The sequence below is a fragment of the Acinonyx jubatus genome, chromosome B3 (assembly GCF_027475565.1).
Source record: "Acinonyx jubatus isolate Ajub_Pintada_27869175 chromosome B3, VMU_Ajub_asm_v1.0, whole genome shotgun sequence".
Taxonomy (NCBI): Eukaryota; Metazoa; Chordata; class Mammalia; order Carnivora; family Felidae; genus Acinonyx; species Acinonyx jubatus.
This window is the reverse complement of record NC_069386.1, coordinates 28,708,183-28,735,148: the sequence shown is the minus strand read 5'-3', so window position 1 is coordinate 28,735,148 and position 26,966 is coordinate 28,708,183. Positions and strand designations below refer to the sequence as shown.

The following is a 26,966-nucleotide window of genomic DNA, read 5'->3' as shown; positions in this document are numbered from 1 at the left end:
ATATCTGTAGAGTTGTAAAACTGGACAGAAAGTTCCAACAGTCTTTGGTGCTGTTCTCTAGCCTATACTCCAGAAGTAGAGCTGGAGCCGAGCACACTACCCTGACATATGTCCCTTTCTTCTCGTGTGATATAAAAGAGGCCAGAGGATATATAACAGAGATGGTAATAACAGTATTTATTCTCATTATTTTACATGGTTCAGTCAAGTGTCTAGATCTAAGAGATTCTCAAATATATATCAGTTCATACTATGGTCACCTGTAGCACTTTGTGCTAGATACCATACAAGGTCCTAGGAAACAAAAAACAAACAAATGGCACAAGAACAGCCACTCAGATCGATGGAACAGAATAGATAACCCAGAAATGGACCCACAAACATAATGGCCAACTAATCTTTGACAAAGCAGGAAAGAATATCCAATGGAATCAAGACAGTCTCTTCAGCAAGTGGTACTGGGAAGACTGGACAGCAACATGCAGAAGAATGAACCTGGGCCACTTTCTTACACCATACACAAAAATAAACTCAAAATGGATGAAAGACCTCAATGTAAGACAGGAAGCCATCAGAATCCTCGAGGAGAAAGCACGCAAAAACCTCTTTGATCTTGCCTGCAGAAATTTCTTACTCAACACGTCTCCAGAGGCAAGGGAAACAAAAGCAAAAATGAACTACGGGGACCTCATCAAAATAAAAGGCTTCTGCGCAGCAAAGGAAACAATCCACAAAACTAAAAGGCAACCGACAGAATGGGAGAAGATACTTGCAAATGACATATCAGATAAAGGGTTAGTATCCAAAATCTATAAAGAGCTTATCAAACTCAACACCCAAAAGACAAAGAATCCAGTGAAGAAATGGGCAAAAGACATGAATAGACACTTCTCCAAGGAAGACATCCAGATGGCCAACCGACACATGAAAAAATGCTCAACATCACTCACCATCAGGGAAATACAAATCAAAACCACAATGAGATACCACCTCACACCTGTCAGAATGGCTAACATTAATAACTCAGCAACAACAGATGTTGGCAAGGATGTGGAGAAAGAGGATCTCTTTTGCATTGTTGGTGGGAATGCAAACTGGTGCAGCCACTCTGGAAAACAGTATGGAGGTTCCTCAAAAAACTAAAAATAGAACTATCCTATGACCCAGCAATTGCACTACTAGGTATATATCCAAGGGGTACAGGTATGCTGTTTTGAAGGGACACATGCACCCCCATGTTTATAGCAGCACTATCAACAATAGCCAAAGTATGGAAAGAGCCAAGATTTCCACTGAGGGATGAATGGATAAAGAAGATGTGGTATATGTATACAATGGAGTATTATTTGGCAATCAAAAAGAATGAAATCTTGCCATTTGCAGCTACGTGGGTGGAACTAGAACTAGAAGGTAATATGCTAAGTGAAATTAGAGAAAGACAAAAATCATATGTCTTCACTCATATGAGAACTTTAAGATACAAAACAGATGAACATAAGGGAAGGGAAGCAAAAATAATATAAAAACAGGGAGGGGGACAAAAACATAAGAGACTCTTAAATATGGAGAACAAACAGAGGGTTAATGGAGGGGTTGTGGGAGGGGGGATGAGCTACTCATCTACTCCTTAAATCATTACTTATTGCACTATATGCTAACTAACTTGGATGTAAATTTAAAAAATAAATAAAAGTAAGTAAATAAATAAATAAATAAATAAATAAATGCTACTCTCTTAGCAACTTCCAAGTATGTAATACAGTATTGTTAACTATAGTCACTGTGCTGTACATTAATCCCCAGAACTTAGTCATATTATAAAGTTTGTACCCTTTAATAACATCTAATTTTCCCTAGCCCCTAGGCCTTAGTAACCACCATTCTACTCTCTATTTCTAGAAGTCTGGCATTTTTAGATTCTACTTATATGTAAGTGAGATCATACAGTATATATCTTACTGTCTGACTTATTTTACTCAGCATAATGTCTTCAGGGTCCATCAGTGTTGTTGCAAATGGAAGGATTTCCTTCTTTTTTTGGATGAATAATATTCTATTACACACACACACACACACACACATAACACCCATTTGCTTTATTCATTCATCCATTATAGTCACTTAGAGTTGTTTTCATGTGTTGGCTATTTTGAATAGTGCTTCAGTGAACATGGGAGTACAGGTATCTCTTTGAGATAGTGACTCATTTCCCTCATATGTATACACAGAAGTAGATTTGATGGATTGTATGGTAGTTGTGTTTTTAATTTTTTGAGGAATGTCCCTATTTTCCACAGTGGCTATACAAATTTACATTCCCACCAAAAGTGTACGAGGGTTCACTTTTCTTGACATCCTTGCCATAATTATCTCCCGTCTTTTTGATAATTGCTGTTCTAACAGGTTTGAAGTGGATCTCATTGTGGTTTTGATTTGTACTTTCCCTGATAATTGGTGATGTTGAGTGTCTTTTCCTGTACCTGGTGGGCATCTGTATGTTCTTTGCAAAAATGTCTATTTGGGTCCTTTGCCCACTTTTTAATCAGATTATTTGTGTTTTTACTATTGAATGGTAAGAGTGCCTTATATATTTTGGATATGAACCCCTTATCTGGTATATCGTTTGCAAATATTTTCTCCCTTTCAATAGGCTGCCTTTTCACTTTGTTGTTTCCTGTGCTGTGCAGAAGCCTCTAAGGTTGATGTAGTCCCACTTGTTCATTTTTGCTTCTGTTTCTTATCATATGCAAAAAAATATTTGCCAAGTCCAATGTGAAGGAGTTTTTCCCTGTATTTTCTTCTAAGAGTTTTATGGTTTGAGGTCTTACACTTAAGTTTAATCCATCTGAAGTTCATTTTTGTGAGCAGTGTAAGATAGATATCCAATTTCATTCTTCTGCAAGTGGCTATTTGTACCAGCACCATTTATTGAAGACACTGTCCTTTCCCCGTTGACTGTTCTTGGCTCCCTTGTCAAAAATTTGTGGACTGTATATGCACGGGTTTGTTTCTGGGTTCTCAATTCTGTTCTGTTGATCTGTGTGTGTTTTTATGCCAAAACCATACTGTTTTGGTTATGATAGCTTTGTAATTAGTTTGAAATCGTGAAGTGTAATGCCTCCAGCTGTGTTCTTCTTTTATAAGGTTTCTTTGGCTCTTTAAAGTCTTACTAAAGCACAGTCCTTTTCATCATATCCAAGTAGATATTTATGTCTTAAAACAGGGAAATCAAACTGTGAAACCAGAAGGCAAATAGATGATTCCAAGTCACTAACTGATACCAGTCTTTTGGAATCAAAAGTTATCAAATGAAAGGCATCTATTCAAGAAGTTATAAAACTATACTTTAGCACTTTCCTAACCAACAAACCCTAGCCTCATATCAGAATATAGCATAGGCCCATCAGGCTGCACAAGTTCAAAACTGAACACATAATCTTTTCACCCAGAGGAGCTCCTTTTCCTGTGTGATTTGTCCTTCTCAGTGGCACTGATATCCCAGTTACTTAAGCCAGCAATCTGACCACTGTCAAACACTCCTCACAGAGACTCTTTTACCAAATCAATATCCAATTAAGTCTTTAGTATTTACTGAGTAGAGACAGACTTGCCCTGGTGAGAAGAGCAAGTCGCATCTTAATGTCTAAGGCTCAACCGAGGGTGTGGCTCCCTACGGTGCAAGCTGAACGACCTTGGAGTGTGGAGACACAAAAATCCAGATCCAAGTCACCTCTTTCCCACTTTTGGAGCTCGATGTCTGGCCTGCCTGTCTGGCTCTTGAGGAGAGACCTGGGAAGATGGCTGGGTAGGAGGATGCTGGGCTCACCTTGTCCTGCTGATTGATTAGATTCCATCCACATCTGCCTAAACACCCAGAAAACCACCAGAAGACTAGCAGAACAGATTCTCCAGAGCCAAGCATAGACAAGAGGCCCACGATAGAGGGTAGGAAGGACAGAGAGGCAGTGCATGCTACACAGACAGGCAGGTGGGAGCCGGGGTGGTGGAGGGGCAGCCCTCCAGGCAAAGAAGAACCCCTGAAGTCTGGCTTGCAAAAGGAGAGGGGCAGACTCCGTGAGTTCTGACAGCCAGCAGGACTTAACATCTGGAATGTTGAAAGTCAACAGCTCTGCTCTCGGAGAGTGGGGAGGGCAAGGGGATGCCAGGAGGGAGAGTTGTTGAGCCCAGAAGACAGAGCTCAGCTCAACGGGGGGACAAAGGTGCTGGCAATCTCCATTTCCCTCTCCCATCCCCCAGCTGAAATTCCAAAGGGAACCAGTTCCCATCACCAAACTTGCTTGCACCAGGCAAACACCCAATGCTGTGCTTCTGTGGGTCCATCCCTCCAACTGACCTGCCTCCCTCCTGGTGCTGCAGGGCCCCTCCCGCAGGGGACCACCACCAACAAAGCTAGCTAAGCCTGCCCCTTCCGCCCCTATGCACCTTGCAGATCCACCCCATCTAATAAGCCCTTGGCCAGATCCCATTGAAGCAGCACAAGCCTGACAGTGTGCAAATGGCCCAGACAGGGGCCACACCACTCCACAGTGAGTCCTGCCCCTGGGAGGGGGGAAGATAAGGTACACACCAGTCTGACTGTGGCCCCAGCGGTGGGCTGGGGCAGACATGGGATCTGACTGCGGCCCCACCCACCAACACAAGTTACCCCCGGCAGCACAGGGGAAGTGCCCTGCAGTTTGGAGCTACCGCAGGGACTACCCAAAGTGATGAAACAGAAGAATTCTCCTCAAAAGAAACTCCAGGAAGTAGCGACAGCTAACCAATTAATCAAAACCGATTTAAGCAATACAACGGAACAAGAATTTAGAATAACAGTCATAAAATTAATCACTGAGCTTGCAAAAAGCATAGAGGACAGCAGAGAATCTATTGCTACAGAGATCAAGGGACTAAAAAATAGTCACGAGGAATTTAAAAATGCTATAAATGAGGTGCAAAATAAAATGGAGGTGGCCATAGTACAGATTGAAGAGGCAGAGGAGAGAATAGGTGAATTTGAAGATAAAGTTATGGGAAAAGAGGAAGCTGAGAAAAAGAGAGAAAAAAATCCAGGAGTATGAGGAGAGAATTAGAGAACTAAGGGATGCAATCAAACGGAACAATATCCGTACCATAGGAATTCCAGAAGAAGACGAGAGACAGAAAGGGGCTGAAGGTGTACTTGAACAAATCCTAGCTGAGAACTTCCCTGATCTGGGGAAGGAAGCAAGCATTGAAATCCAAAAGGTGCAGAGAACCCCCTGTAGACATAACTTGAATCGATCTTCTGCACAACATATCATAGTGAAACTGGCAAAATACAAGGATAAAGAGAGAATTGTGAAAGCAGCTAGGGATAAACGGGCCCTAACATACAAAAGTAGACACATAGGGGAGTGCCAAACCTACCTACTGAAACTTGGCAGGCCAGAAAGGAATGGCAGGAAACCTTCAATGTGATGAACAGAAAAAATATGCAGCCAAGAATCCTTTATCCAGTAAGTGTGTCATTCAGGATAGAAGGAGAGATAAAGGTTTTCCCAAACAAACAAAAACTGAAGGAATTCATCACCACTAAACCAGCCCTATAAGAGATACTAAGGGGGACTTTGTAAGTGAAATGTTGCAAGGACCACAAAGTACCAGAGACATCACTACAAGCACAAAACCTACAGACATCACAATGACTCCTAACCCGTATCTTTGAATTATAACACTGAATGTAAATGGACTAAGCGCTCCAATGAAAAGACATAGGGTATCAGAATGGATTAAAAAAAACAAGACCCATCTATTTCCTGTCTACAAGAGACTCATTTTAGACCTGAGGACACCTTCAGATTGAAACTGAGGGGATGGAGAACTATCTATCATGCTACTGGAAGTCAAAAGAAAGCTGGAGTAGCCATACTTATATCAGACAAACTAGACTTTAAATTAAAGGCTGTAACAAGAGATGAAGAAGGGCATTACATGATAATCACACAGTCTATCCATCAGGAAGAGCTAACAATTATAAATGCAATGTGCCAAATACGGGAGCCCCCAATTATATAAAAGAATCACAGACATGAGCAACCTTATTGGTAAGAATGTGGTATTTGCAGGGGACTTTAATTCTCCATGTACAACAATGGAGAGATCATCTAGACACAGGATCAATAAAGAAACAAGGGCCCTGAAACATTGGATCAGAAGGACTTGACAGATATATTTAGAACTCTGCATCCCAAAGCAACAGAAGGTACTTTCTTCTCGAGTGCACATGGAATATTCTCCAAGATAGATCACATACTGGGTCACAAAACAGCCCTTCATAAGTATAAAAGAATTGAGATCATACCATGCACACTTTCAGACCACAATGCTGTGAAACTTGAAATCAACCACAGGAAAAAGTTTGGAAAACCTCCAAAAGTATGGAGGTTAAAGAACACCCTACTAAAGAATGAATGGGTCAACCAGGCGATTAGAGAAGAAATTAAAAATATATGGAAACAAATGAAAATGAAAGTACAACAATCCAAATGCTTTGGGATGCAGCGAAGGCAGTCCTGAGAGGAAAATACATTGCAATCAGGCCTATCTCAAGAAACAAGAAAAATCCCAAATACAAAATCTAACAGCACACCTAAAGGAAATAGAAGCAGAACAGCAAAGACACCCCAAACCCAGCAGAAGAAGAGAAATAATAAAGATCAGAGCAGAAGTAAACAATATAGAATCTAAAGAAAACCTGTAGAGCATATCAATGAAACCAAGAGTTGGTTTTTTGAATAAATAAACAAAATTGATACACCTCTAGCCAGGCTTCTCAAAAAGAAAAGGGAGAGGCCTAAATAGATAAAATCATGAATGAAAATGGAATTATGACAACCAATCCCTCATAATACAAGCAATTATCAGGGAATACTATGAAAAATTACATGCCAACAAACTGGACAACCTAGAAGAAACGGACAAATTCCTAAGCACCCACATACTTCCAAAACTCAAACAGGAAGAAAGAGAAAACTTGAAAAGACCCATAACCAGTGAAAAAATTGAATCAGTTATCAAAAATCTCCCAACAAATAGGAGTCCAGGACCAGATGGCTTCCCTGGGGAATTCTACCAGACATTGAAAGCAGAGTTAATACCTATCCTTCTCAAGCTGTTCCAAAAAAGAAAAAGGGAAGGAAAACTTCCAGACTCATTCTGTGAAGCCAGCATTACTTTGATTCCCAAACCAGACAGAGACCCAGCAAAAGAAGAGAACTACAGGCCAATATTGCTGATGAACATGGATGCAAAAATTCTCAACAAGATACTAGCAAATCGAATTCAACAGCATATAAAAAGAATTATTCACCATGATCAAGTGGGATTCATTCCTGGGCTGCAGGGCTGGTTCAGTATTCACAAACCAATCAATGTGAGACATCACATTAGTAAAAGAAAAGAAAAGAACCATATGATCCTGTCAATCGATGCAGAAAAAGCATTTGACAAAATACAGCATCCTTTCTTAATAAAACTCCTCGAGAAAGTCGGGATAGAAGGAACACACTTAAACATCATAAAAGCCGTATATGAAAAGCCCACAGCTAGTGTCATCCTCAATGGGGAAAAACTGAGAGCATTTCCCCTGAGATCAGGAAGATGACAGGGATGTCCACTCTCACCGCTGTTGTTTAATATAGCGTTGGAAGTTCTAGCATCAGCAATCAGACAACAAAAGGAAATCGAAGGCATCAAAATTGGCAAAGATGAAGTCAAGCTTTCACTTTTTGCAGATGACATGATACTATACATGGAAAACCCTATAGACTCCACCAAAAGTCTGTTACAATTGATACACGAATTCAGCAAAGTTGCAGGATACAAAGTAAGGTACAGAAATCAATTGCATTCTTATACACTAATAATGAAGCAACAGAAAGACTAATCCCATTCACAATTGCACCAAAAATCATAAAATACCTAGGAATAAACCTAACCAGAGATGTAAAAGATCTGTATGTTGAAAACTATAGAAAGCTTATGAAGGAAATTGAAGAAGATACAAAGAAATGGAAAAACATTCCGTGCTCATGGATTGGAAGAATAAATATTGTTAAAATGTCAATACTCCCCAAAGCTATATCCACATCCAATGCAATCCCAATCAAAGTTGTACCAGCATTCTTCTCGAAGCTAGAACAAGCAATCCTAAAATTTGTATGGAACCACAAAAGACCCCGAATAGCCAAAGTAGTATTGAAGAAGACCAAAGCAGGAGGCATCACAATCCCAGACTTTAGCCTCTACTACAAACCTGTAATCATTAAGACAGCATGGTATTTCCACAAAACAGACACGTAGACCAATGGAATAGGGTAGAGACTCTCCAGAATTTGACCCAAAAAAGTATGGCCAACTAATGTTTGACAAAGCAGGAAAGAATATCCAATGGAAAAAAGACAGTCTCTTTAACAAATGGTGCTGGGAGAACTAGACAGCAACATGCAGAATGAAACTAGACCACTTTCTTATACCATACACAAAAATAAAGAATGGATGAAGGACCTGAATGTGAGACAAGAAACCATCAGAACCCTAGAGGAGAAAACAGGCAACAACCTCTTTGAGCTCAGCCATAGCAACTCCTTACTCGACACATCTCTGAAGGCCAGGGAAACAAAAGCAAAAATGAACAATTGGGACCTCGTGAAGATAAAAATCTTCTGTACTGCAAAGGAAACCATCAACGAAACTAAAAGCAACCAACAGAATGGGAAAATACATTTGCAAATGACCTATCAGACCAAGGGCTAGTATCCAAAATCTATAAAGAAGTCACCAAACTCCACACCCAAAAATGAAATAATCCAGTGAAGAAATGGGCAGAAGACATGCATAGACACTTTTCTAAAGAAGACATCCACATGGCCAACAGACACATGAAAAGATGCTCAACATCACTCCTCATCAGGGAAATACAAATCAAAACCACACTGAGGTACCACCTCACGCCGGTCAGAGTGGCTAAAATGAACAACTCAAGTGACTACAGATGCTGGCGAGATGTGGAGAAACGGGGAACCCTCTTGAGCTGTTGGTGAGAATGCAAACTGGTGCAGCCACTCTGGAAAACAGTGTGGAGCTTCCTCAAAAAATTAAAAATAGATCTACCCTATGACCCAGCAATAGCACCGCTAGGAATTTACCCAAGGGATACAAGAGTGCTGATGCATAGGGCCACTTTTACCCCAATGTTTATAGCAGCACTTTCACCAATAGCCAAATTATGGAAAGAGCCTAAATGTCCATCAACTGATGAATGGATAAAGAAGTTGTGGTTTATATATACAATGGAATACTACTTGGCAAGGAGAAAGAATGAAATATGGCCTCTTGTAGCAATGTGGATGGAACTGGAGAGTGTTATGCTAAGTGAAATAAGTCATACAGAGAAAGATAGATACCATATGTTTTCACTCTTATGTGGATCCTGAGAAACTTAACAGAAGACCATGGGGGAGGGGAAAAGTTACAGAGAGGGAAGGAGGCAAACCATAAGAGACTCTTAAAAACTGAGAATAAACTGAGGGTTGATGGGGAGTGGGAGTGAGTGGAGGGTGGGTGATGGGCATTGAGGAGGGCACCTTTTGGGATGAGCACTGGGTGTTGTATGGAAACCAATTTGTCAATAAATTTCATATTTTAAAAAAAGTTGTGGTTTATATATACAATGGAATTCTACTTGGCAATGAGAAAGAATGAAATATGGCCTTTTGTAGCAATGTGGATGGAACTGGAGAGTGTTGTGCTAAGTGAAATAAGTCATAAAGAGAAAGATAGACACCATATGTTTTCACTCTTATGTGGATCCTGAGAAACTTAACAGAAGACCGTGGGTAGAGGAAGGGGGAAAAAAAGTTACAGAGAGGGAAGGAGGGAAACCATAAGAGACTCTTAAATACTGAGAATAAACTGAGGGTTGATGGGGGGTGGGAGGGTGGGGAAACGGGTGATGGGTGTTGTGGAGGGCACCTGTTAGGATGAGCACTGGGTGTTGTATGGAAACCAATGTGACAGTAATTTGCATATTTAAAAACAATCTTTAGTACTTACTGATTCTGCCTTGTCACTATCTCTCAGATTTATGACCTTTGCTCTATTGTTATGTCTTTAAGTATTCAGGTTCTCTTGTGATAGCAGATAGCTTGGCTCTCTGTTTCTCTCTCCTCCTTTTCAAAATAATTTATTTTTCCTAATTATAAAAGTAATGTGTGCTCAATGAGAAAAACAATTTGTTAAATCAGAAGAGAAAAATGGGTATTTTTGTAAAAATACAAAAATTTTCTTTAATTCCTCCACCCAAAGATAATGACTGGGTTGGTTTTGGTGTACATACATGTGGTGGTTTTATAAAAAATATTGTAATACTTGTGCATATTGTCTTATGTATTTATTTTTCTAAATAGGAATTTGCAAATTACTTTTTGCTGGCTTTCCAATTGTTTGTTTATGTAGTAGTGATTTGTTTCATGTAACCTATTGTTACTCTGTAGGGTTATTCTAGTTTTTTACTACAGATGCCACTTTGAAGAACATCTTTGTACACTCATTTTTCCCTGCAACTGATTGTTTTCTTAAAATAAATGTTGAGAAGTAGAATTTCTGGGTCAAACAATTGCAGTAAGGGTTTTTGTCCATATTGCCAAATTGACCTACACAAAGATTAACTATGAGTATGTTCTTGCACCCTCAGTCTACACTAGATGTCATCACTCTTTTGAGCCTTAGCCAAATTGAGAGGTGAAAATATTTATTTTTATAGTAGTGACATTGAACGTTTTTAAATGTTTCTATTTTTTTGTGAGTTGCCTGTTCTTTTACTTTGCCCATTTTTCTACTAGTGATTTTGAGTCTTTAATTGTAAAAGCTCTTCTTATATTAAGAACATTGGGCACATGCACATGTGAAGAAGCAGCAGAAGGGCACCATCTGAAAACCAAAGAGAGAGTCCTCAGAGGAGTTCAACATTGTTGGTACCTTGATCTTGGACTATAAGCCTCCATTACTTTGTTGAGATATGAATAGAATGCACTAAAACATCACTTACCATCATATACTGTGAAATGGAAATACAATGCTGCAGATGATGCTTCTGCTTATTTGGAGCAGTGTTGATTCCTTGTGGTAGGTCTCTGTTTATAAGATCTTAGTTCTTTACTGTGGAACTGACTGTGTCATTGAACAGATGGCAACATAGGTTCCTGCCAACTTCAGTCCCCCCCACCATAGAAGACCAACTAACAGCTATCTATAGATAAAGACACCAGTGTGAAAACCCCAGAAATTGGGGGTGGGTGAGTCTGAAGAACCCTCCCTGGACTTCAGATACCAAGAAGGACTGCATTAGAAGGGTGAAAGGAAAAACTAACACTCTGATCACATCACCTCTTCCCCAGGCTGGCCCCTGAGAGGGTCTTGGTAAGCTTATAGTTTCTCCAACGTGAAAAGAGAACCCAAAGTGGATGTCCAGGTCTTCCAGTGTTGTGGGACACTTCCCAGGAAGCCCACTTGGGTTTTGCCTCATGAGGATCATAGGGGTAATCTGCAGGGTTCAACCATTGAGAATCAACTTGAAAGGGAGAAGGAGGGGTAGGACTGACAGCAATAAGCAATCAAATCCTGGTGAACTGCCCTCCAGCTTGCAGTGATACCTGAGCAGACATCCCAGATAGCATTTCTGCCTATTCCTAAAGCTAAACCTAGATAGCCCCCCTCTTGGCAAGGAGCTTAATTGGCAGTTCTGCCTGATTTGGTTCCTCCGTCTCAGGCTGTACTGGCTGTAGAGCCTGTTCTATAGCCCCACCAGGACAGAGAAGCAATTTTAATCCCTGCCCAACTGCTCAGCATCACCTCCAGTTTTGACCAGCCAGAGAACCCATGCAGCCACAAAGCCCATCCTACAGCCCTGATCAGGCAGGTAGCCAAGCCAACAGCCCTACCTAATTGTTGATCATAGCTTCTGGCCCCACACATTACCAGGAAACCTTAACAGTGACCCTGGGAAATCTCAAAGCATAGCCTACAGCGCCACCCAACTATGAGATAGATCTGGGAGTCCCTCCCAACCAGAGAACCCAGCTGGCAACCTTGCCCAATATCAGAGCACAGCCAGCAGCCCACCTGAAGTCCAGCCTGCAGCCCCACCCAACATTAAGGCACAGCCTTTAAAAACATGGAAGGAAAAAACTGTCAACCAAGAATGCTGTAACTGTGACAATGCTGCCCTTCAGAAATAAAGGAGAAATAAAGACTTTCCCAAACAAAACCTAAAGTTCACTTCCACTAGACCTGCCTTATAAGAAATGCTAAAGGGCATTATTCAAGCTGAAATAAAAGGAGGATAGTAACAAAAGAAGGTGGATGTGTAATAGTCACTGGTAATTGTAAATATATAGTCAGAATCTGAATGTCTGATATTGTAATGTTGGCACATAATTCACTTACAAGTGTAGTTTAAAAGTTAATCAAGGGGCGCCTGGGTGGCCCAGTCGGTTAAGCGTCCGACTTCCGCTCAGGTCATGATCTCCCGGTCTGTGAGTTCGAGCCCCACATTGGGCTCTGTGCTGACCGCTCAGAGCCTGGAACCTGTTTCAGATTCTGAGCCTCCCTCTCTCTCTGACCCTCCCCCGTTCATGCTCTCTCTCTGTCTCAAAAATAAATAAACGTTAAAAAATTAAAAAAAATAAAAATAAAAGTTAATCAAATGTATTAAAAGTAACCATAACTACAATTAGTTGTCATTTGATGCACACTATAAAAAATATAAATTATAACATCAGTAACCTCAAATGTGAGCAGGGGAGAAGTAAAAGCATAGTTTCTATATGCTATCAAACTTACAAAGGAAAACCTGTAGTAGATACACAGAAGATTATTATAAAGGAGTCAAATCATACCACAACAAAAAGTTATCAGATCACAAAGGAAGAGAGCAAGAAGCAAGGAACAAGGAAAGTACAAAACAGTCAGAAAACAAAATGGCAATAGTAAGTCCTTACTTATTAATAATTACTTTAAGTGTAAGTGAATTAAATGCTCTAATCAAAAGACAGAGTGGCTGAATGGATTAACAAAACAAGATGCAATGATATACTGCCTATAAGAGACTCATTTTAGCATTAAGGACATACATAGAGTAAAGGGATGGAATAGATATTTCAAAGAAATGGTAATAAGAGAAAGTATGGGTAGCTGTATTTATATCCGACAAAATAGACTTTAAGCTAAAAATAGTCAAAAGATACAAATAAGGTCATTATATAATGATAAAAGGGTAGTCTACTAAGAAGATGTAACAGTGGTAAATATTTATGTGCCCAACTCTGGAGCAAAAATTCTCAACAAAATACTAGCAAACCAAATTCAACAGCACATTAAACGTCTTACACATCTAACAATATTATCAATACCTATGTGCCAACTGATAACATTTTTCAGTAACTGATAACACTTTTTTATAGTGCATTAGATCTTTTTTCTTATTGGTAAGAAGCCAAATGTTGCAGGTACAGCTAACTCCCCATCGTCATCCCTTTCACCTTACTCCTCAGGAAGAAAATCACTATGTTAGTTTGTGTATATCATTCCCATTCATGTTTGTGTGTGTGTGTGTGTGTGTGTGTGTGTGTGTGTGTGTGTATGATTATGTATATATATGTACAATCATATAATCATATACATACACATACAATTTTATATAAACATTATGTATAAAAATATGTATGTGTCAGCATATAGATGGGTCTTGTTTTTTTATCCATTCCAGTGCCCTGTGTCTTTTGACTGGAGCATTTGGTCCATTTATATTTAGAGTGATTATTGAAAGATATGAAATCTTTCATATGTGCCATTGTGTGGCCTGTAAGTTGGTGTTTCTGGTGACATTCTCTGGTCCTTTCTAGTCTTTGTTGCTTTTGATCTTTTTTTGTTTTATTTTGTTTCTTATCCACTCAAAGAGTCCCCCTTAAAATTTCTTACAGGGCTGGTTTAATGGTCACAAACTCCTTTAGTTTTTGTTTGGGAAACTTTTGATCTCTCCTTCTATTTTGAATGATAGACTTGCTGGATAAAGAATTCTCGGCTGCATATTTTTCCAATTCAGAATGTTGAATATATCCTGCCACTCCTTTCTGACCTGCCAAGTTCCTGTGAACAGATATGCTGTGAACCTGATCTGTCTTCCCTTGTAGGTTAAGGACATTTTTTTTCCCTTGGGGCTTTTATAATTCCTTCCTTGTCTGTGTATTTTGTGAATATGCCTTTTTGATGATCAATTTTGTTGAATTGAATGGGAGTTCTATGTGCTTAATGGATTTGGATGTCTGTGTTCTTTCCCAGATTAGGAAAGTTTTCAGCTATAATTTACTCACATAACCTCCTGCCCCTTTTTTCTCTCTCTTCATCTTCTGAGACCTAAAGACACCTGCAGATTTAAAGTAAGGGAATGGAGAACCATCTATCATGCTAATGGACATCAAAAGAAAGCCAGAGTAGCCATACTTATATCAGAAAAACTAGATTTTAAAACAAAGACTGAAACAAGAGATGAAGAAGGGCATTATATCATAATTAAGGGATCTATTCACAAGGAAGGCCTAACAATTGTAAATATTCATGCCCCAAACCTGGAACACCCAAATATATAAATCAACATAAAACATAAAGAAACTCGTTGATAATGATACCATAATAGTAGGGGATTTTAACCCCGCACTTAAAGCAATGGACAGATCATCTAACTAGAAAATCAACAAGGAAACAATGGTTTTGAATAAGACACTGGACCGGATGGAATTAAGAAATATATTCAGAACATTTCACCCTAAGGCAGAAGAATACACTTTCTTCTCAAGTGCACACCAAAAATTCTCCAGAATAGATCACATAGTGGGTCACAAATCAGCCCTCAACAAGTACAAAAAGATCGAGATCATACTTTGCATATTTTCAGACCACGGCACTATGAAATTCAAAATCAACCACAAGAAAAAATTTGGAAAGACCATGAATACTTGGACATTAATGAACATCCTACTAAAGAATGAATGGGTTAACCAAGAAGTTAAAGGGAAATTAAAAAGTACACGGAAGCCAATGAAAATGAAAACACAACAGTCTAAAACCTCGGGGATGCAGCAAATGTGGTCATAAGAGGGAAGTATATAGGAATCCAGGCCTTACTAAAGAAGGAGGAAATGTCTCAAATATACAACCTAACCTTATACCTAAAGGAGTTGGAAAAAGAAAAGTAAAGCCCAAAACCGGCAGAAGAAAGAAATAATAAAGATTAGAGCAGAAATTAGTGATATCACAATAGAAAATAAACAAAAAAAAACAAAAACAGGACCAGGAACTGGTTCTTTGGAAGAATTAACAAAATTGATAAACCCCTAGCCAGACTGATCAAAAAGAAAAAGGAAAGGACCCAAATAAAATCACAAGTGAAAGAGGAGAGATCACAACCAACACTGCAGAAATACAAGCAATAATGAAAGAATATTAATGAGCAATTATATATATGCCAACAAATTGGGCAATCTGGAAGAAATGGACAAATTCCTAAAAACATATAAACTACCTAAACTAAAACAGGAAGGAATAGAAAATTTGAACAGACACATAACCAATAAAGAAACTGAATCAGTAGTCAAAAATCTCCTGAAAAACAAGAGTCCAAGGCCAGATGGCTTTCCAGAGGAATTCTACAAACATTTAAAGAAGAGTTAATTCCTCTTCTTTTGAAGCTATTCCAAAATATAGAAATGGAAGGAAAACTTCCAAATTCATTCTATGAGCCCAGCATTACCTTTATTCCAAAACCAGACAAAGACCCCACTAAAAAAGAAAACTACAGACCAGTTTCCCTGATGATCATGGATGCAAAAATTCTCAACAAGATACTAGCAAAACGAATCCAATAATACATTAAAAGAATTTTTCACCATGATCAACAGGATGTATTCCTGGTCTGCAGGGCTGGTTCAATATCTGCAAATCAATCAATATAATACATCACGTTAATAAAAAAAAAAAAAAGGATGAGAACCATGTGAACCTCTCAATAGATGCAGAAAATGCATTTGACAAAATATAGTATCCTTTTTTCGGTAAACCCTCATGAAATTAGGAATAGATGGAACAAACCTCAAGATCATAGAGGCCACATATGAAAGACCCACAGCTGATATCATCCTCAATGGAGAAAAACTGAGAGCTTTCCCCCTAAGGGAAAGCACTTTATCAGATACGTCATTTGCAAATATCTTTTCCCATTCCGTCGGTTGCCTTTTAGTTTTGTTGATTGTTTCCTTTGCAGTGCAAAAGCTTTCAATCTTGATGAGGTCCCAATAGTTCATTTTTGCTTTTAATTCCCTTGCCTTTGGAGATGTGTCGAGCAACAAATTGCTGCGGCTGAGGTCAAAGGGGTTGTTGCCTGCTTCCTCCTCTAGGGTTTTGATGGTTTCCTGTCTCACATTCAGTCCTTCATCCATTTTGAGTTTATTTTTGTGGATGGGGTAAGAAAGTGGTCCAGGTTCATTCTTCTGCATGTTGCTGTCCAGTTCTCCCAGCACCATTTGCTAAAGATACTGTCTTTTTTCCATTGGATGCCCTTTCCTGCTTTATCAAAGATGAGTTGGCCATACATTTGTGGGTCAAATTCTGGGTTCTCTATTCTATTGGTCTATGTGTCTGTTTTTGTGCCAATACCATACTGTCTTGATTGCAGCTTTGTATTAGAGGCTAAAGTCTGGGATTGTGATGCCTCCCACTTTGGTTTTCTTCTTCAATATTACTTTGGCTGTTTGGGGTTTTTTGTGGTTCCATACAAATTTTAGGATTGCTTTTCTGGCTTTGAGAAGAATGCTGGTGCAATTTTGATTGGGATTGCATTGAATGTATAGATTGCATTGGGTCGTGTTGACATTTTAACAATATTTATTCTTCCAATCCATGAGCACGGAATGTTTTTCCATTTCTTTGTGTCTTCTTCAGTTTCCTTCATAAGCTTTCTATAGTTTTCAGCATACAGGTCTTTTACATCTTTGGTTAGGTTTATTCCTAGGTATCTTATGGTTCTTGGTGCAGTTGTAAATGGGATCAGTTTATTTCTCTTTCTGTTGCTTCATTATTGGTGTATAAAAATGCATCCGATTTCTGTACATTGATTTTGTACCCTGCGACTTTGCTGAATTCGTGTATCAGTTCTAGCAGACTTTTGGTGGAGTCTGTCGGGTTTTCTGTGTAAAAAGTATCATGTCATCTATGAAAAGTGAAAGTTCGACTTCTTCTTTGCCGATTTTGATGTCTTTTATTTCATTTTGTTGTCTGATTGCTGAGGCTAGGACTTCCAACACTGTGTTAAACAACAGTGGTGAGAGTGGACATCCCTGTCATCTTCCTGATCTCAGGGGAAATGCTCTCAGTTTTTCCCCATTGAGGATGACATTAGCTGTGGGCTTTTCGTATACGGCTTTTATGATGTTGAAGTGTGTTCCTTCTATCCCGACTTTCTTGAGGGGTTTTATTAAGAAAGGATGCTGTATTTTGTCAAATGCTTTTTCTGCATCGATTGACAGGATCATATGGTTCTTATCCTTTCTTTTACTAATGTGATGTCTCACATTGATTGATGTGCAAATATTGAACCAGCCCTGCAGCCCAGGAATGAATCCCACTTGATCATGGTGAATAATTCTTTTTATATGCTGTTGAATTCGATTTGCTAGTCTCTTGTTGAGAATTTTTGCATCCATATTCATCTGGGATTTTGGCCTGTAGTTCTCTTCTTTTGCCTAGTCTCTGTCTGGTTTGGCTATCAAAGTAATGCTGGCTTCATAGAATGAGTCTGGAAGTTTTCCTTCCCTTTCTATTTTTTGGAACAGCTTGAGAAGGATGGGTATTATCTCTGCTTTCAATGTCTGGTAGAATTCCCCAGGGAAGCCATCTGATCCTGGACTCTTATTTGTTGGGAGATTTTTGATAACTGATTTAATTTCCTCACTAGTTATGGGTCTGTTCAAATTTTCTATTTCTTCCCATTTGAGTTTGGGTCATGTGTGGGTGTCTAGGAATTTGTTCATTTCTTCCAGGTTGTCCAGTTTTGTTGGCATATAATTTTTCATAGTATTCTCTGATAATTGCTTATATTTCTGGGGGATTGGTTGTGATAAATCCATTTTCATTCATGATTTTATCTATTTAGGTCCTCTTTTCATTTTGAGAAGTCTGGTTAGGGGGTTATCAATTTTATTTATTTTTTTCAAAAAACCAACTCTTTGTTTCATTGATCTGTTCTACTGTTTTTTTGGATTCTATATTGTTGATTTCTGCTCTGATCTTTATTGTATCTCTTATTCTGCTGGTTTTGGGGTGTCTGTGCTGTTCTGCTTCTATTTCCTTTAGGTGTGCTGTTAGATTTTGTATTTGGGATTTTTCTTGTTTCTTGAGATAGGCCTAGATTGCAATGTATTTTCCTCTCAGGACTGCCTTTGCTGCATCCCCAAGGGTTTGGATTGTTGTGTTTTCATTTTCATTTGTTTCCATATATTTTTTAATTTCTTTTCTAATTGCCTGGTTGACCCATTAATTCTTTAGTAGGGTGTTCTTTAACCTCCATGCATTTGGAGGTTTTCCAAACTTTTTCCTGTGGTTGATTTCAAGTTTCATAGCATTGTGATATGAAAGTGTGCATGGTAATGATCTCAATTCTTTTGTATTTATTGAGGGCTGTTTTGTGACCCAGTAAGTGATCTATCTCAGAGAGTGTTCCATGTGCACTCGAAAAGAATATATATTCTGCTGCTTTAGGAAGAAAAGTTCTAAATATATCTGTCAAGTCCATCTGGTCCATTGTATCATTCAGGGCCATTGTTTCTTTATTGATTTTGTGTCTAGATGATCTATTGTTGTAAGTGGAGTATTAAAGTCCCCTGCAAATACCACATTCTTACCAATAAGATTGCTTATGTTTGCGATTAGTTGTTTTATATATTTGGGTGTCTCCAAATTCGGTACATAAACATTTATAATCGTTAGCTATTCTTGATGGATAGACTGCATAATTATTATATAATGCCCTTCTTCATCTCTTGTTATAGTCTTGAGTTTAAAATCTAGTTTGTCTGATATAAGTATGGCTCCTTCAGCTTTCTTTTGACTTCCAGTAGCAGGATAGATGGTTCTCCATCCCCTCATTTACAATCTGAAGGTGTCCTCAGGTCTAAAATTGATCTCTTGTAGACAGCAAATAGATGGGTCTTGTGTTTTTTTGTTTGTTTATCCATTCTGATACCCTATTTCCTTTGGTTGGAGCATTTAGTCTGTTTATATTCAGTGTTATTATTGAAAGATATGGGTTTAGAGTCACTGTCTTATCTGTAGATTTCATGCTTATAGTGGTGTCTCTGGTCCTTTGTGGTCTTTGCTACACTCACAGAGTTCCCCTTAGGATCTGTTATATGTCTGGTTTAGTGGTGATGAATTTCTTCAGTTTTTGTTTGAGAAAACCTTTATCTCTCCTTCTGTTCTGAATGACAGGCTTGCTGGATAAAGGATTCTTGGCTGCATATTTTTCCTATTCATCACATTGAAAATTTCCTGCCACTCCTTTCTGGCCTGCCAAGTTCCAGTAGATAGGTCTGCTACTACCCTTATGTGTCTATCCTTGTAGGTTAAGGCCTGTTTATCCCTAGCTGCTTTCAGAATTCTTTCTTTATCCTTGTATTTTGCCAGTTTCACTATGATATGTCATGCAGAAGATCAGTTTAAGTTATGTCTGAAGGGAGTTCTCTGTGCCTCCTGGATTTCAATGCATGTTTCCTTCCCCAGATTGAAGAAGTTTTCAGGTATAATTTGTTCAAGCACACTGTCAGCCCCTTTCTCTCTGTCTTCTTCTTCTAGAACTCCTGTGATACAGATATTGTTCCGTTTCATTGAATCACTCAGTTCTCTGATTCTCCCATTGTGATCCAGAATTTTTTTTTATCTCTTTTTCTCAGCTTCATCTTTTTCTATAATTTTTTCTTCTATTTCACCTATTCTCCCCTCTGTCTCTTCAGTTCTTGCTGTCAGTACCTCTAGTTTATTTTGCACCTCATTTACAGCATTTTTTAATTGATCATGCCTATTTTTTAGTTCCTTGATCTCTGTAGCAATAGATTCTCTGCTGTCTTCTATGCTTTTTTCAAGCCCAGCGATTAATCTTATGACTATTATCCTAAATTCTTGTTCAGTTATATTGTTTATATCTGTTTTGAGCAGTTCTTTAGCTGTCATTTCTTCCTGGAATTTCTTTTGAGAAGAATTCTTCCATTTCGTCATTTTGGCTAGTTTTCTGTCCCTTATGTGTTTTCAAAGCTTGTTATCTGCCCTTCACCTTTGAGCTCTACTATATTAAAGAGGGGTCATACACTGTCCAGGGCCTGGCCCTTTAGGAGGTGTTTTTTGGAGTGCGTTACTTGCTCTCTGTTGTTGTGACTTTGATTACTTTATCTCCCTACTCATACTGATATTTCAAACCCTCCACTAGGTGTGTTTTGATTTGTTCATTGATGTGGCCCTGGAGAGGAAAACAAAAAACAAACAGAAAACAAAAATACACAAACACACAAACAAACAAAAAATACCCCAAAACAAAAAGTCACAAACACCAGCTACAAGTAAGCAACAGGGGGGAGTGATGCTGATGGAAGAGGCCTTATCCCATACAAAGAGAGAAATGACAGGGGTGAGGAAAAAGAAAAAATAAAAATTGCCCAGACAGAGAAACTATACAGCTTAATCCAGAGGGAGAGAAAGGAAAATAAAGGAGGCAGGAAAAAAGAAAAGAAAATAACATTGGCCAGACAGAGAAACTATTTGGCTTCATACAGAGAGAGAGAAAGGAGAATGAAGAAGGAGGTGTGGAACATGTATCAAGAGAATGGATTAAATATGTCTGCTTAGACAAACCAACAACCAGAGTAACCGGACTGGAGGAGGGAAGAGATAAGAAGGAGAAAAGGAAGGAAGAATGTATCTATATAATAAGAATTGTCGGAGAATTAAACCAGGCAATGCAGCAGTGCTGGTCTCATGGAGGAGCTGTCTAATTCCTCAGCTACTACTCCGCTCCAGTAGATATGCAGTTACCAGGTGCAGAAGGGGTGGTTTGGAGTAGGCAGGTCCAGCCTCCAGTGTGGGTTCCGCTGTCCGATGCCTGAAGCCCCACCTTGTTGGTGGTGGGCAGAAGAATGGCAACATGCCAGTCTCTCCTCCACAGACCAGGTGTCCCAAACCACTCTGTTCAAGCCATCCTTACTGTGCCGCAGGCGCCAATGAGGCAGTTTGTCCCACTCTGCCGACTTCCGTGCCCTGGCTCTGGATTGCGATTCAAACACCTGCTCTGTGCTCCGCGGTACCGGGGGAGTGCAGCTGTACACCGCCGGATATATAGTCCCTAGCTGGAGGACGTGGGCAAGCTTTGTGCTATCCCGCAGCACACCAGGGAGGGGATCACTTTCTCCAACTGTGGACTACACCCCTGTCCTAACCACGAAGCCCGGGGCTGGCTCCCCTCCTTCCCAGGTGCGCCATCTGGGCAGCCGGGACCCAGTCGCAGAGAAAGCCCTTCATTTAAAGATTGGATCTTTCTCCGGCCTGGTCCGTGGTTTTTCTCTTGTCCAGATACAGTCCTATGCTTCCCCAGCCTCTCTTTCTCTTCTTTTTGTCTCTCTGCAGAAGGGGATACCTCCCCACCATTCGTTGTCTCTCCCAGTTTACAATCACACACCTATGGCCCGTCAGGTTGTCCCGGTGAGTCCCTGGAAGCGACTGCCTCCCGGACTCTCGAGTTCAAAGTCCTTGAGCTTCAACACTGCTTTGTTTGTGAGACAAGGGAACTTTGGATTCCCCTACTTCACCATGTTGGCCCTTCCCAAAATTAACATGTGTTGATTTTCAGAACTACTACATACAAAGTCCTGCCCTTTTCATACATGTAAATACAGTAGCACTGAAGTAGTATAAAATCTCTAAGCTAAAGCTAATTTATCTACAGGTAATTTATAGTCTTAAAATACTATTTTCAATGATAGTTGCTTTGCAGACTAATAAAAGAACCACTATTTTTGGTCCAGTTTAATAAACAGTTCTGGAAAGCTGTTTAATGGGATGAAAAGATGAAAGTGACTTCTTAAATGTTATTGTCAACTGTCAAGACTGGTACTTCTCATAACAGAGAGCAATTAGATTCTCATTATTATACTCTTAATGATGACAGGATTTTGGAAAACAGAGAATCTACAGTTACATTAGAAATTTAGGTTGAAACAAGAGTATCTGAGTAGCATCATCTTATTTTCTAAATCTCTACATTCTAGGGAATTTGGCTCTCTGGTACTTTAAGAAGTATTGCTTTTCAAGAGTGTAGAGATAATCATAAATCATTTCAAATATTGACAGACTCTTTAGACCACTAAAAATGATCAGATGATCATTTTCATTCATCTTTCTTGAAAAAAATAGCATCAGAATGACCAAAAGAAGGAAGCAAATCACTTACAGAAATAGCTGATTATTCAGGACTAAATCTAAGGAAATTGTTACTTGAGATGCTTTACCCAAACCTATTGTTTGCTTGTTTGAGGGGTCTAAGCCTATGTTTGTTAAGATTTATCTTTGAAGGTGACGATATTGCCAGCCTGTGCAGACTGATAACACATATGTTTCTCCCTACATCTAGCTACGTGGTGAACATAGGCCTGATCAACAAGCTTCATGGCTGCTTCCTCTCTGTGCAAGGCCCAGTGGATGAGAATCCCAAGACAGCCACCTTTCTGCAGCATGCTGCAGGACTCTTGCATGGAATGTGCATGCTGTGCTTTGCTGTCACCAGAAGGTAAGGCTTCTACTTGATACTAATCTAGACTCAACTTTGGAAACATCTCTAAAGTTTTGCCAATCTTGGGGTCATTTTATAGGGATGCAAGTGGTCATGTTGGCCTCTTTTTTTCTTTGCCTTACCTTTGTCCTTCTTGGTTTCCCATACTGAGGCAAGCCTCATATTTCTTGTTTTTCCCTAGCTACATGCTCCTGTCAAAATCTGTTTTTCTTTTTGGTGTCATAAACTTAACTGTCATTGCTGGAAGAGATCTTGGGGGTCATCCATCCCTCTTCTCCTGAAATCCAGAGGAATTAAGTGATCCTCCTTGAGTCAGTTACAAAGCCTACACCAGATCAAGCCACTCCCTCAGCACAATACAGCGCAGCCTCACAGTGTCCATAAGTTTGTTCACATGCTTTCATTTACAGCCTCCTAGGTTTATTTTCCCCTTTTGTCTCTTTCTCCAAGATACCTTCATGAATAAAGGAAGGGAGCCATCCAAAAACAATAGCTCCCTAAAGTTACATATGATCTATGTGTGGGGAGACTCGATGTGGTAGAGGCCTGCAAGAATTCACCTGAGGCAGAACAAAAGAGACAGAAGTTTATTGAAAACACTGCAAGGGACCAGCAGACAGGACAACAAAGGAGAGACTAGCTGCCATGAGGCAGTGGTGAGGGGCTGTAGTTAAGGGGGAAGGTGAGGGGTATAGGGAAATGTATAGAATTTTCCTTTTTTGTACCTGTGTCCAGGGTCCGGGTGTAAGTAACCCATTGTTTTTGCCTAGGGCTTAGGATATTTTGAGGAGGGTCACCTGTTGGCCTGTTGTATTCAACTAGGGGCTGCTGTCGGCCCTTCTACCTTACTCAGGTTTCCATTGCTCAAGTTGGTTGCCCAAAAGCATCCTGTACACTATGGGCATGATTATAGCCAATGTGTCAGGGACAACTGCTGGCCTGGTTGGCTCTTTATACCCCTCACCCCATCCTGTGGACTGTCTGCAAAAGCAGTAATTCTGTGGGGCGGGAGTGGGGGGCACAAAATAAACCCCTGTTGCATTTTTTCTCTCCCACCAATTAAAAATCATTTGCAGGGGTGCCTGAGTGGCTTAGTCGGTTAAGCATCTGACTTCAGCTCAGGTCATGATCTCGCAGTCTGTAAGTTCAAGCCCCGCATCGGGCTCTGTGCTGACAACTCGGAGCCTGGAGCCTGCTTCAGATTCTGTGTCTCCCTCTCCCTCCGCCCCTCCCCCACTCACACTCTGTCTCTGTCTCTCAAAAATAAATAGACATTAAAAAAAAAAAGATCTGTTAGCAATAGTGATTCAGTGTTTCTGATAGGAATATGATGTAGCCATCAGGCATATTAAGAATGTTCAGTAGGGGTACATAGGTGGCTCAGTTGGTTCAGTGTTCAACTCTTGATTTTGACTCAGGTTGTGATCCCAGAGTTGTAGGATCAAGCCCTACATCAGGCTCCTTGCTGAGTGTGGAGCCTGCTTGGGATTCTCTCTCTCTCTCCCTCTGCCCTCTTCTCCACTCACATGTGTGCTCTCTCTCTCACTCACACTCTCTCTCTCTCTCACTCTCAAATTAAAAAAAAGAAAGAATGTTTAATAAAATAATTTTCTTACAATTAAATTCTAAACAGCACTGCATACAATTTTTTTATTGTGGCTCTTTTTATTTATACCCAAAAGGAGAGAGTACAATAATGAACCCCAGGGATAGCCATTGTCTAGCTCCAACTATTATCAGTATTTTATTTTTCCCATTCTTATTTTATCCTCCTGCTCACACCCTGGGTTTTTTGTTTTGTCTTGTTGGTTTTTTGTTTGGTGGGAAAGGGGTTATGCTAGAGCATGTAATAACAAATTTCAGGTATCATGACATTTCACCCAAAATAATTCAGCATGTATCTCTGAGGTCTTAAACATAAATACCATGCCATTATCACCCCAACATAATAAACAATCATTTTGTAATATACCTGGTCCACTTTTCCCCACTGTCTCAAAACATCTTTCTACCAGAAGTTTATTGGAATCAGAATCCAAATTTCAGGTGGCATTTGGTTATTATATCTCCTAAGTCTTTTTTATTCTGTAAAATATTCTGCCTCTTTTTTTCTTGCCATTGATTTGTTAGAGAAAAAAATATATTGTTTTTTATTATTTATCAAGAAGAAAATTAAAACCAAAATTAAAATTAAAAATTTGAAACTTGTGGGGCGCCTGGATGGCTCAGTTGGTTAAGTGACTGACTCTTGATTTTGGCTCAGGTCATGATCTCATGGTTCATGAGATCGAGCCCTACGTGGGTCTCTATGCTGACAGCACAGAGCCTGCTTGATATTCTCTCCCTCTCCCTCTTTCTCTCTGCCCCTCCCCCACTCATGCTCACTTTCTCTTTCTCTCTCAAAATAATAAACTTTAAAAAATTCTGAAACTTCTAAAGTCTCACTGCTTGAAGAAATATCCACCCATTTTCAATGTACACAGAATGCTAGTGACTATATTCAGAATATTTTAAAACAGAGAATTTGCCATCTAAAATGAACCTCCTCAAAGCACCTGGCTGGCTCAGTCAGTTAAGTGTCTGACTCTTGATTTCAGCTCAGATCATGATCTCACAGTCATGGGATTGAGCCCCACATCTGGCTCCATGATGGACATGGAGCCTGCTTAAGATTGAAGATTCTCTCTCTCCCTCTCCATCTGTCCCTCTCCCCCTTGCACGCACATTCTCTCCCTCTCCCTCCCTCCCTCCCTCTAAAGAAAGAAAGAAAGAAAGAAAGAAAGAAAGAAAGAAAGAAAGAAAGAAAGAAAGAACCCCCCCCCCAACAATTTTTAGTCTGTTACACATGGAAACCCAACACCCACCTATTCTTCCTTTACTGTTACCTCTCTTAATCCTGTCACATTTCTAGGAAGATTAAGACTACCTGATCGTCAGGGAAGCCAAGCATAACCTGTATTAAGTTAGTCTTCTTCCTTCCAGAAATGCAGACAGAACCTGTTCCAGGGGTTAGATAAGAACTTAGGAAGTGGCTATCTGAGTCTCTAACCTAAATATGATCAGATGGTACCACATGGCAGAGAGGCCAGCAGCAGTATTAGGGCATTGGCACCTAGGGCACTGGCACCTGCCAGCTTGGAGTATAGCCTGCTGCCTGGCTAGCTCCTGTGCAGTAGGCTGCTCCCTGGAAGGTGTCCTCTCCCCCAGGAGACCCCTGTCCAACAGTGGTTCTTTCGTGTACACAGCATTAGAAACCTGCCAGCATCTCAAGGCTTTGTCACCTGTATTCTTTCCTTGAATCCAGATGAATATCACACATAAGTATTTCCATATGTGGTTATTGTACAGTTTGGGGCTTTGGCTTTCACTTACACACAGATTTAGTCACTTGAAATCTCTGGAACTTGAAAGAAGCTTAGAGATCAGTCACAGCCACTCACTCTTACGGGGAAAGCAACTGAGCCAAACTAACTTGAATTAGGATATAAGATTCCTACCTCAGTGCTCTCACCTACACACTTGACTTTGTATTATTCAAAATGTAGGAGCATATATTTCAGTTCTTTGAAGATTTTCTCAATTACATGTATGGAAAGCAGGATCCTCTTCTCTCTAACACCCACAGTCATGTCCTTTCCCGTAGACATTGAGCATCTGTTGTATGCCAAACACCAAGACAAGTACCCAAGATACTGCCCACGGGGATCCCACAGCCTGGTGGGGGGTCATACCTGTAAACTAATAGCTGCAGGAGAAGAGAGTGTTCACAGAGAAGGAAGTAAAGCACTCCCACAGGAGATCAAGAAAGGTTTCAATGGACTAAATATTGAAGGGTCCAGAAAGACAAGTAGAGGAGAAGAATGCAACAGAGAAAAGGGTCATAATATGTGTACTCTATGATATAACATGTTATTGGTGTCTTTGGCCCACCTGGAGGTCACCTACCAATGGCTTCTTGTATTTCTCTGCCTGAGGATATTCTCTGGACAAATAGCTGTTTGCTACAAGTACTGGGGAGCTAATACCTCCAGGAGTGACCCTCCAC

The 26,966-nt window shown here is 39.9% G+C and overlaps 1 protein-coding gene across 5 annotated transcripts in view; it reads left to right on the top strand.

Annotated features, from left to right (window-relative positions):
* The window catches only part of SCAPER (S-phase cyclin A associated protein in the ER), a 505,210-nt gene that overhangs the window by 420,379 nt on the left and 57,865 nt on the right, over window positions 1–26,966 (top strand). For all 5 annotated transcript variants that reach the window (XM_053223692.1, XM_053223691.1, XM_053223689.1 and 2 more), the window contains one exon: window positions 22,763–22,918. In XM_053223692.1, the coding sequence (XP_053079667.1) occupies window positions 22,763–22,918 (156 nt within the window). The remainder of the gene's footprint in view (window positions 1–22,762; window positions 22,919–26,966) is intronic.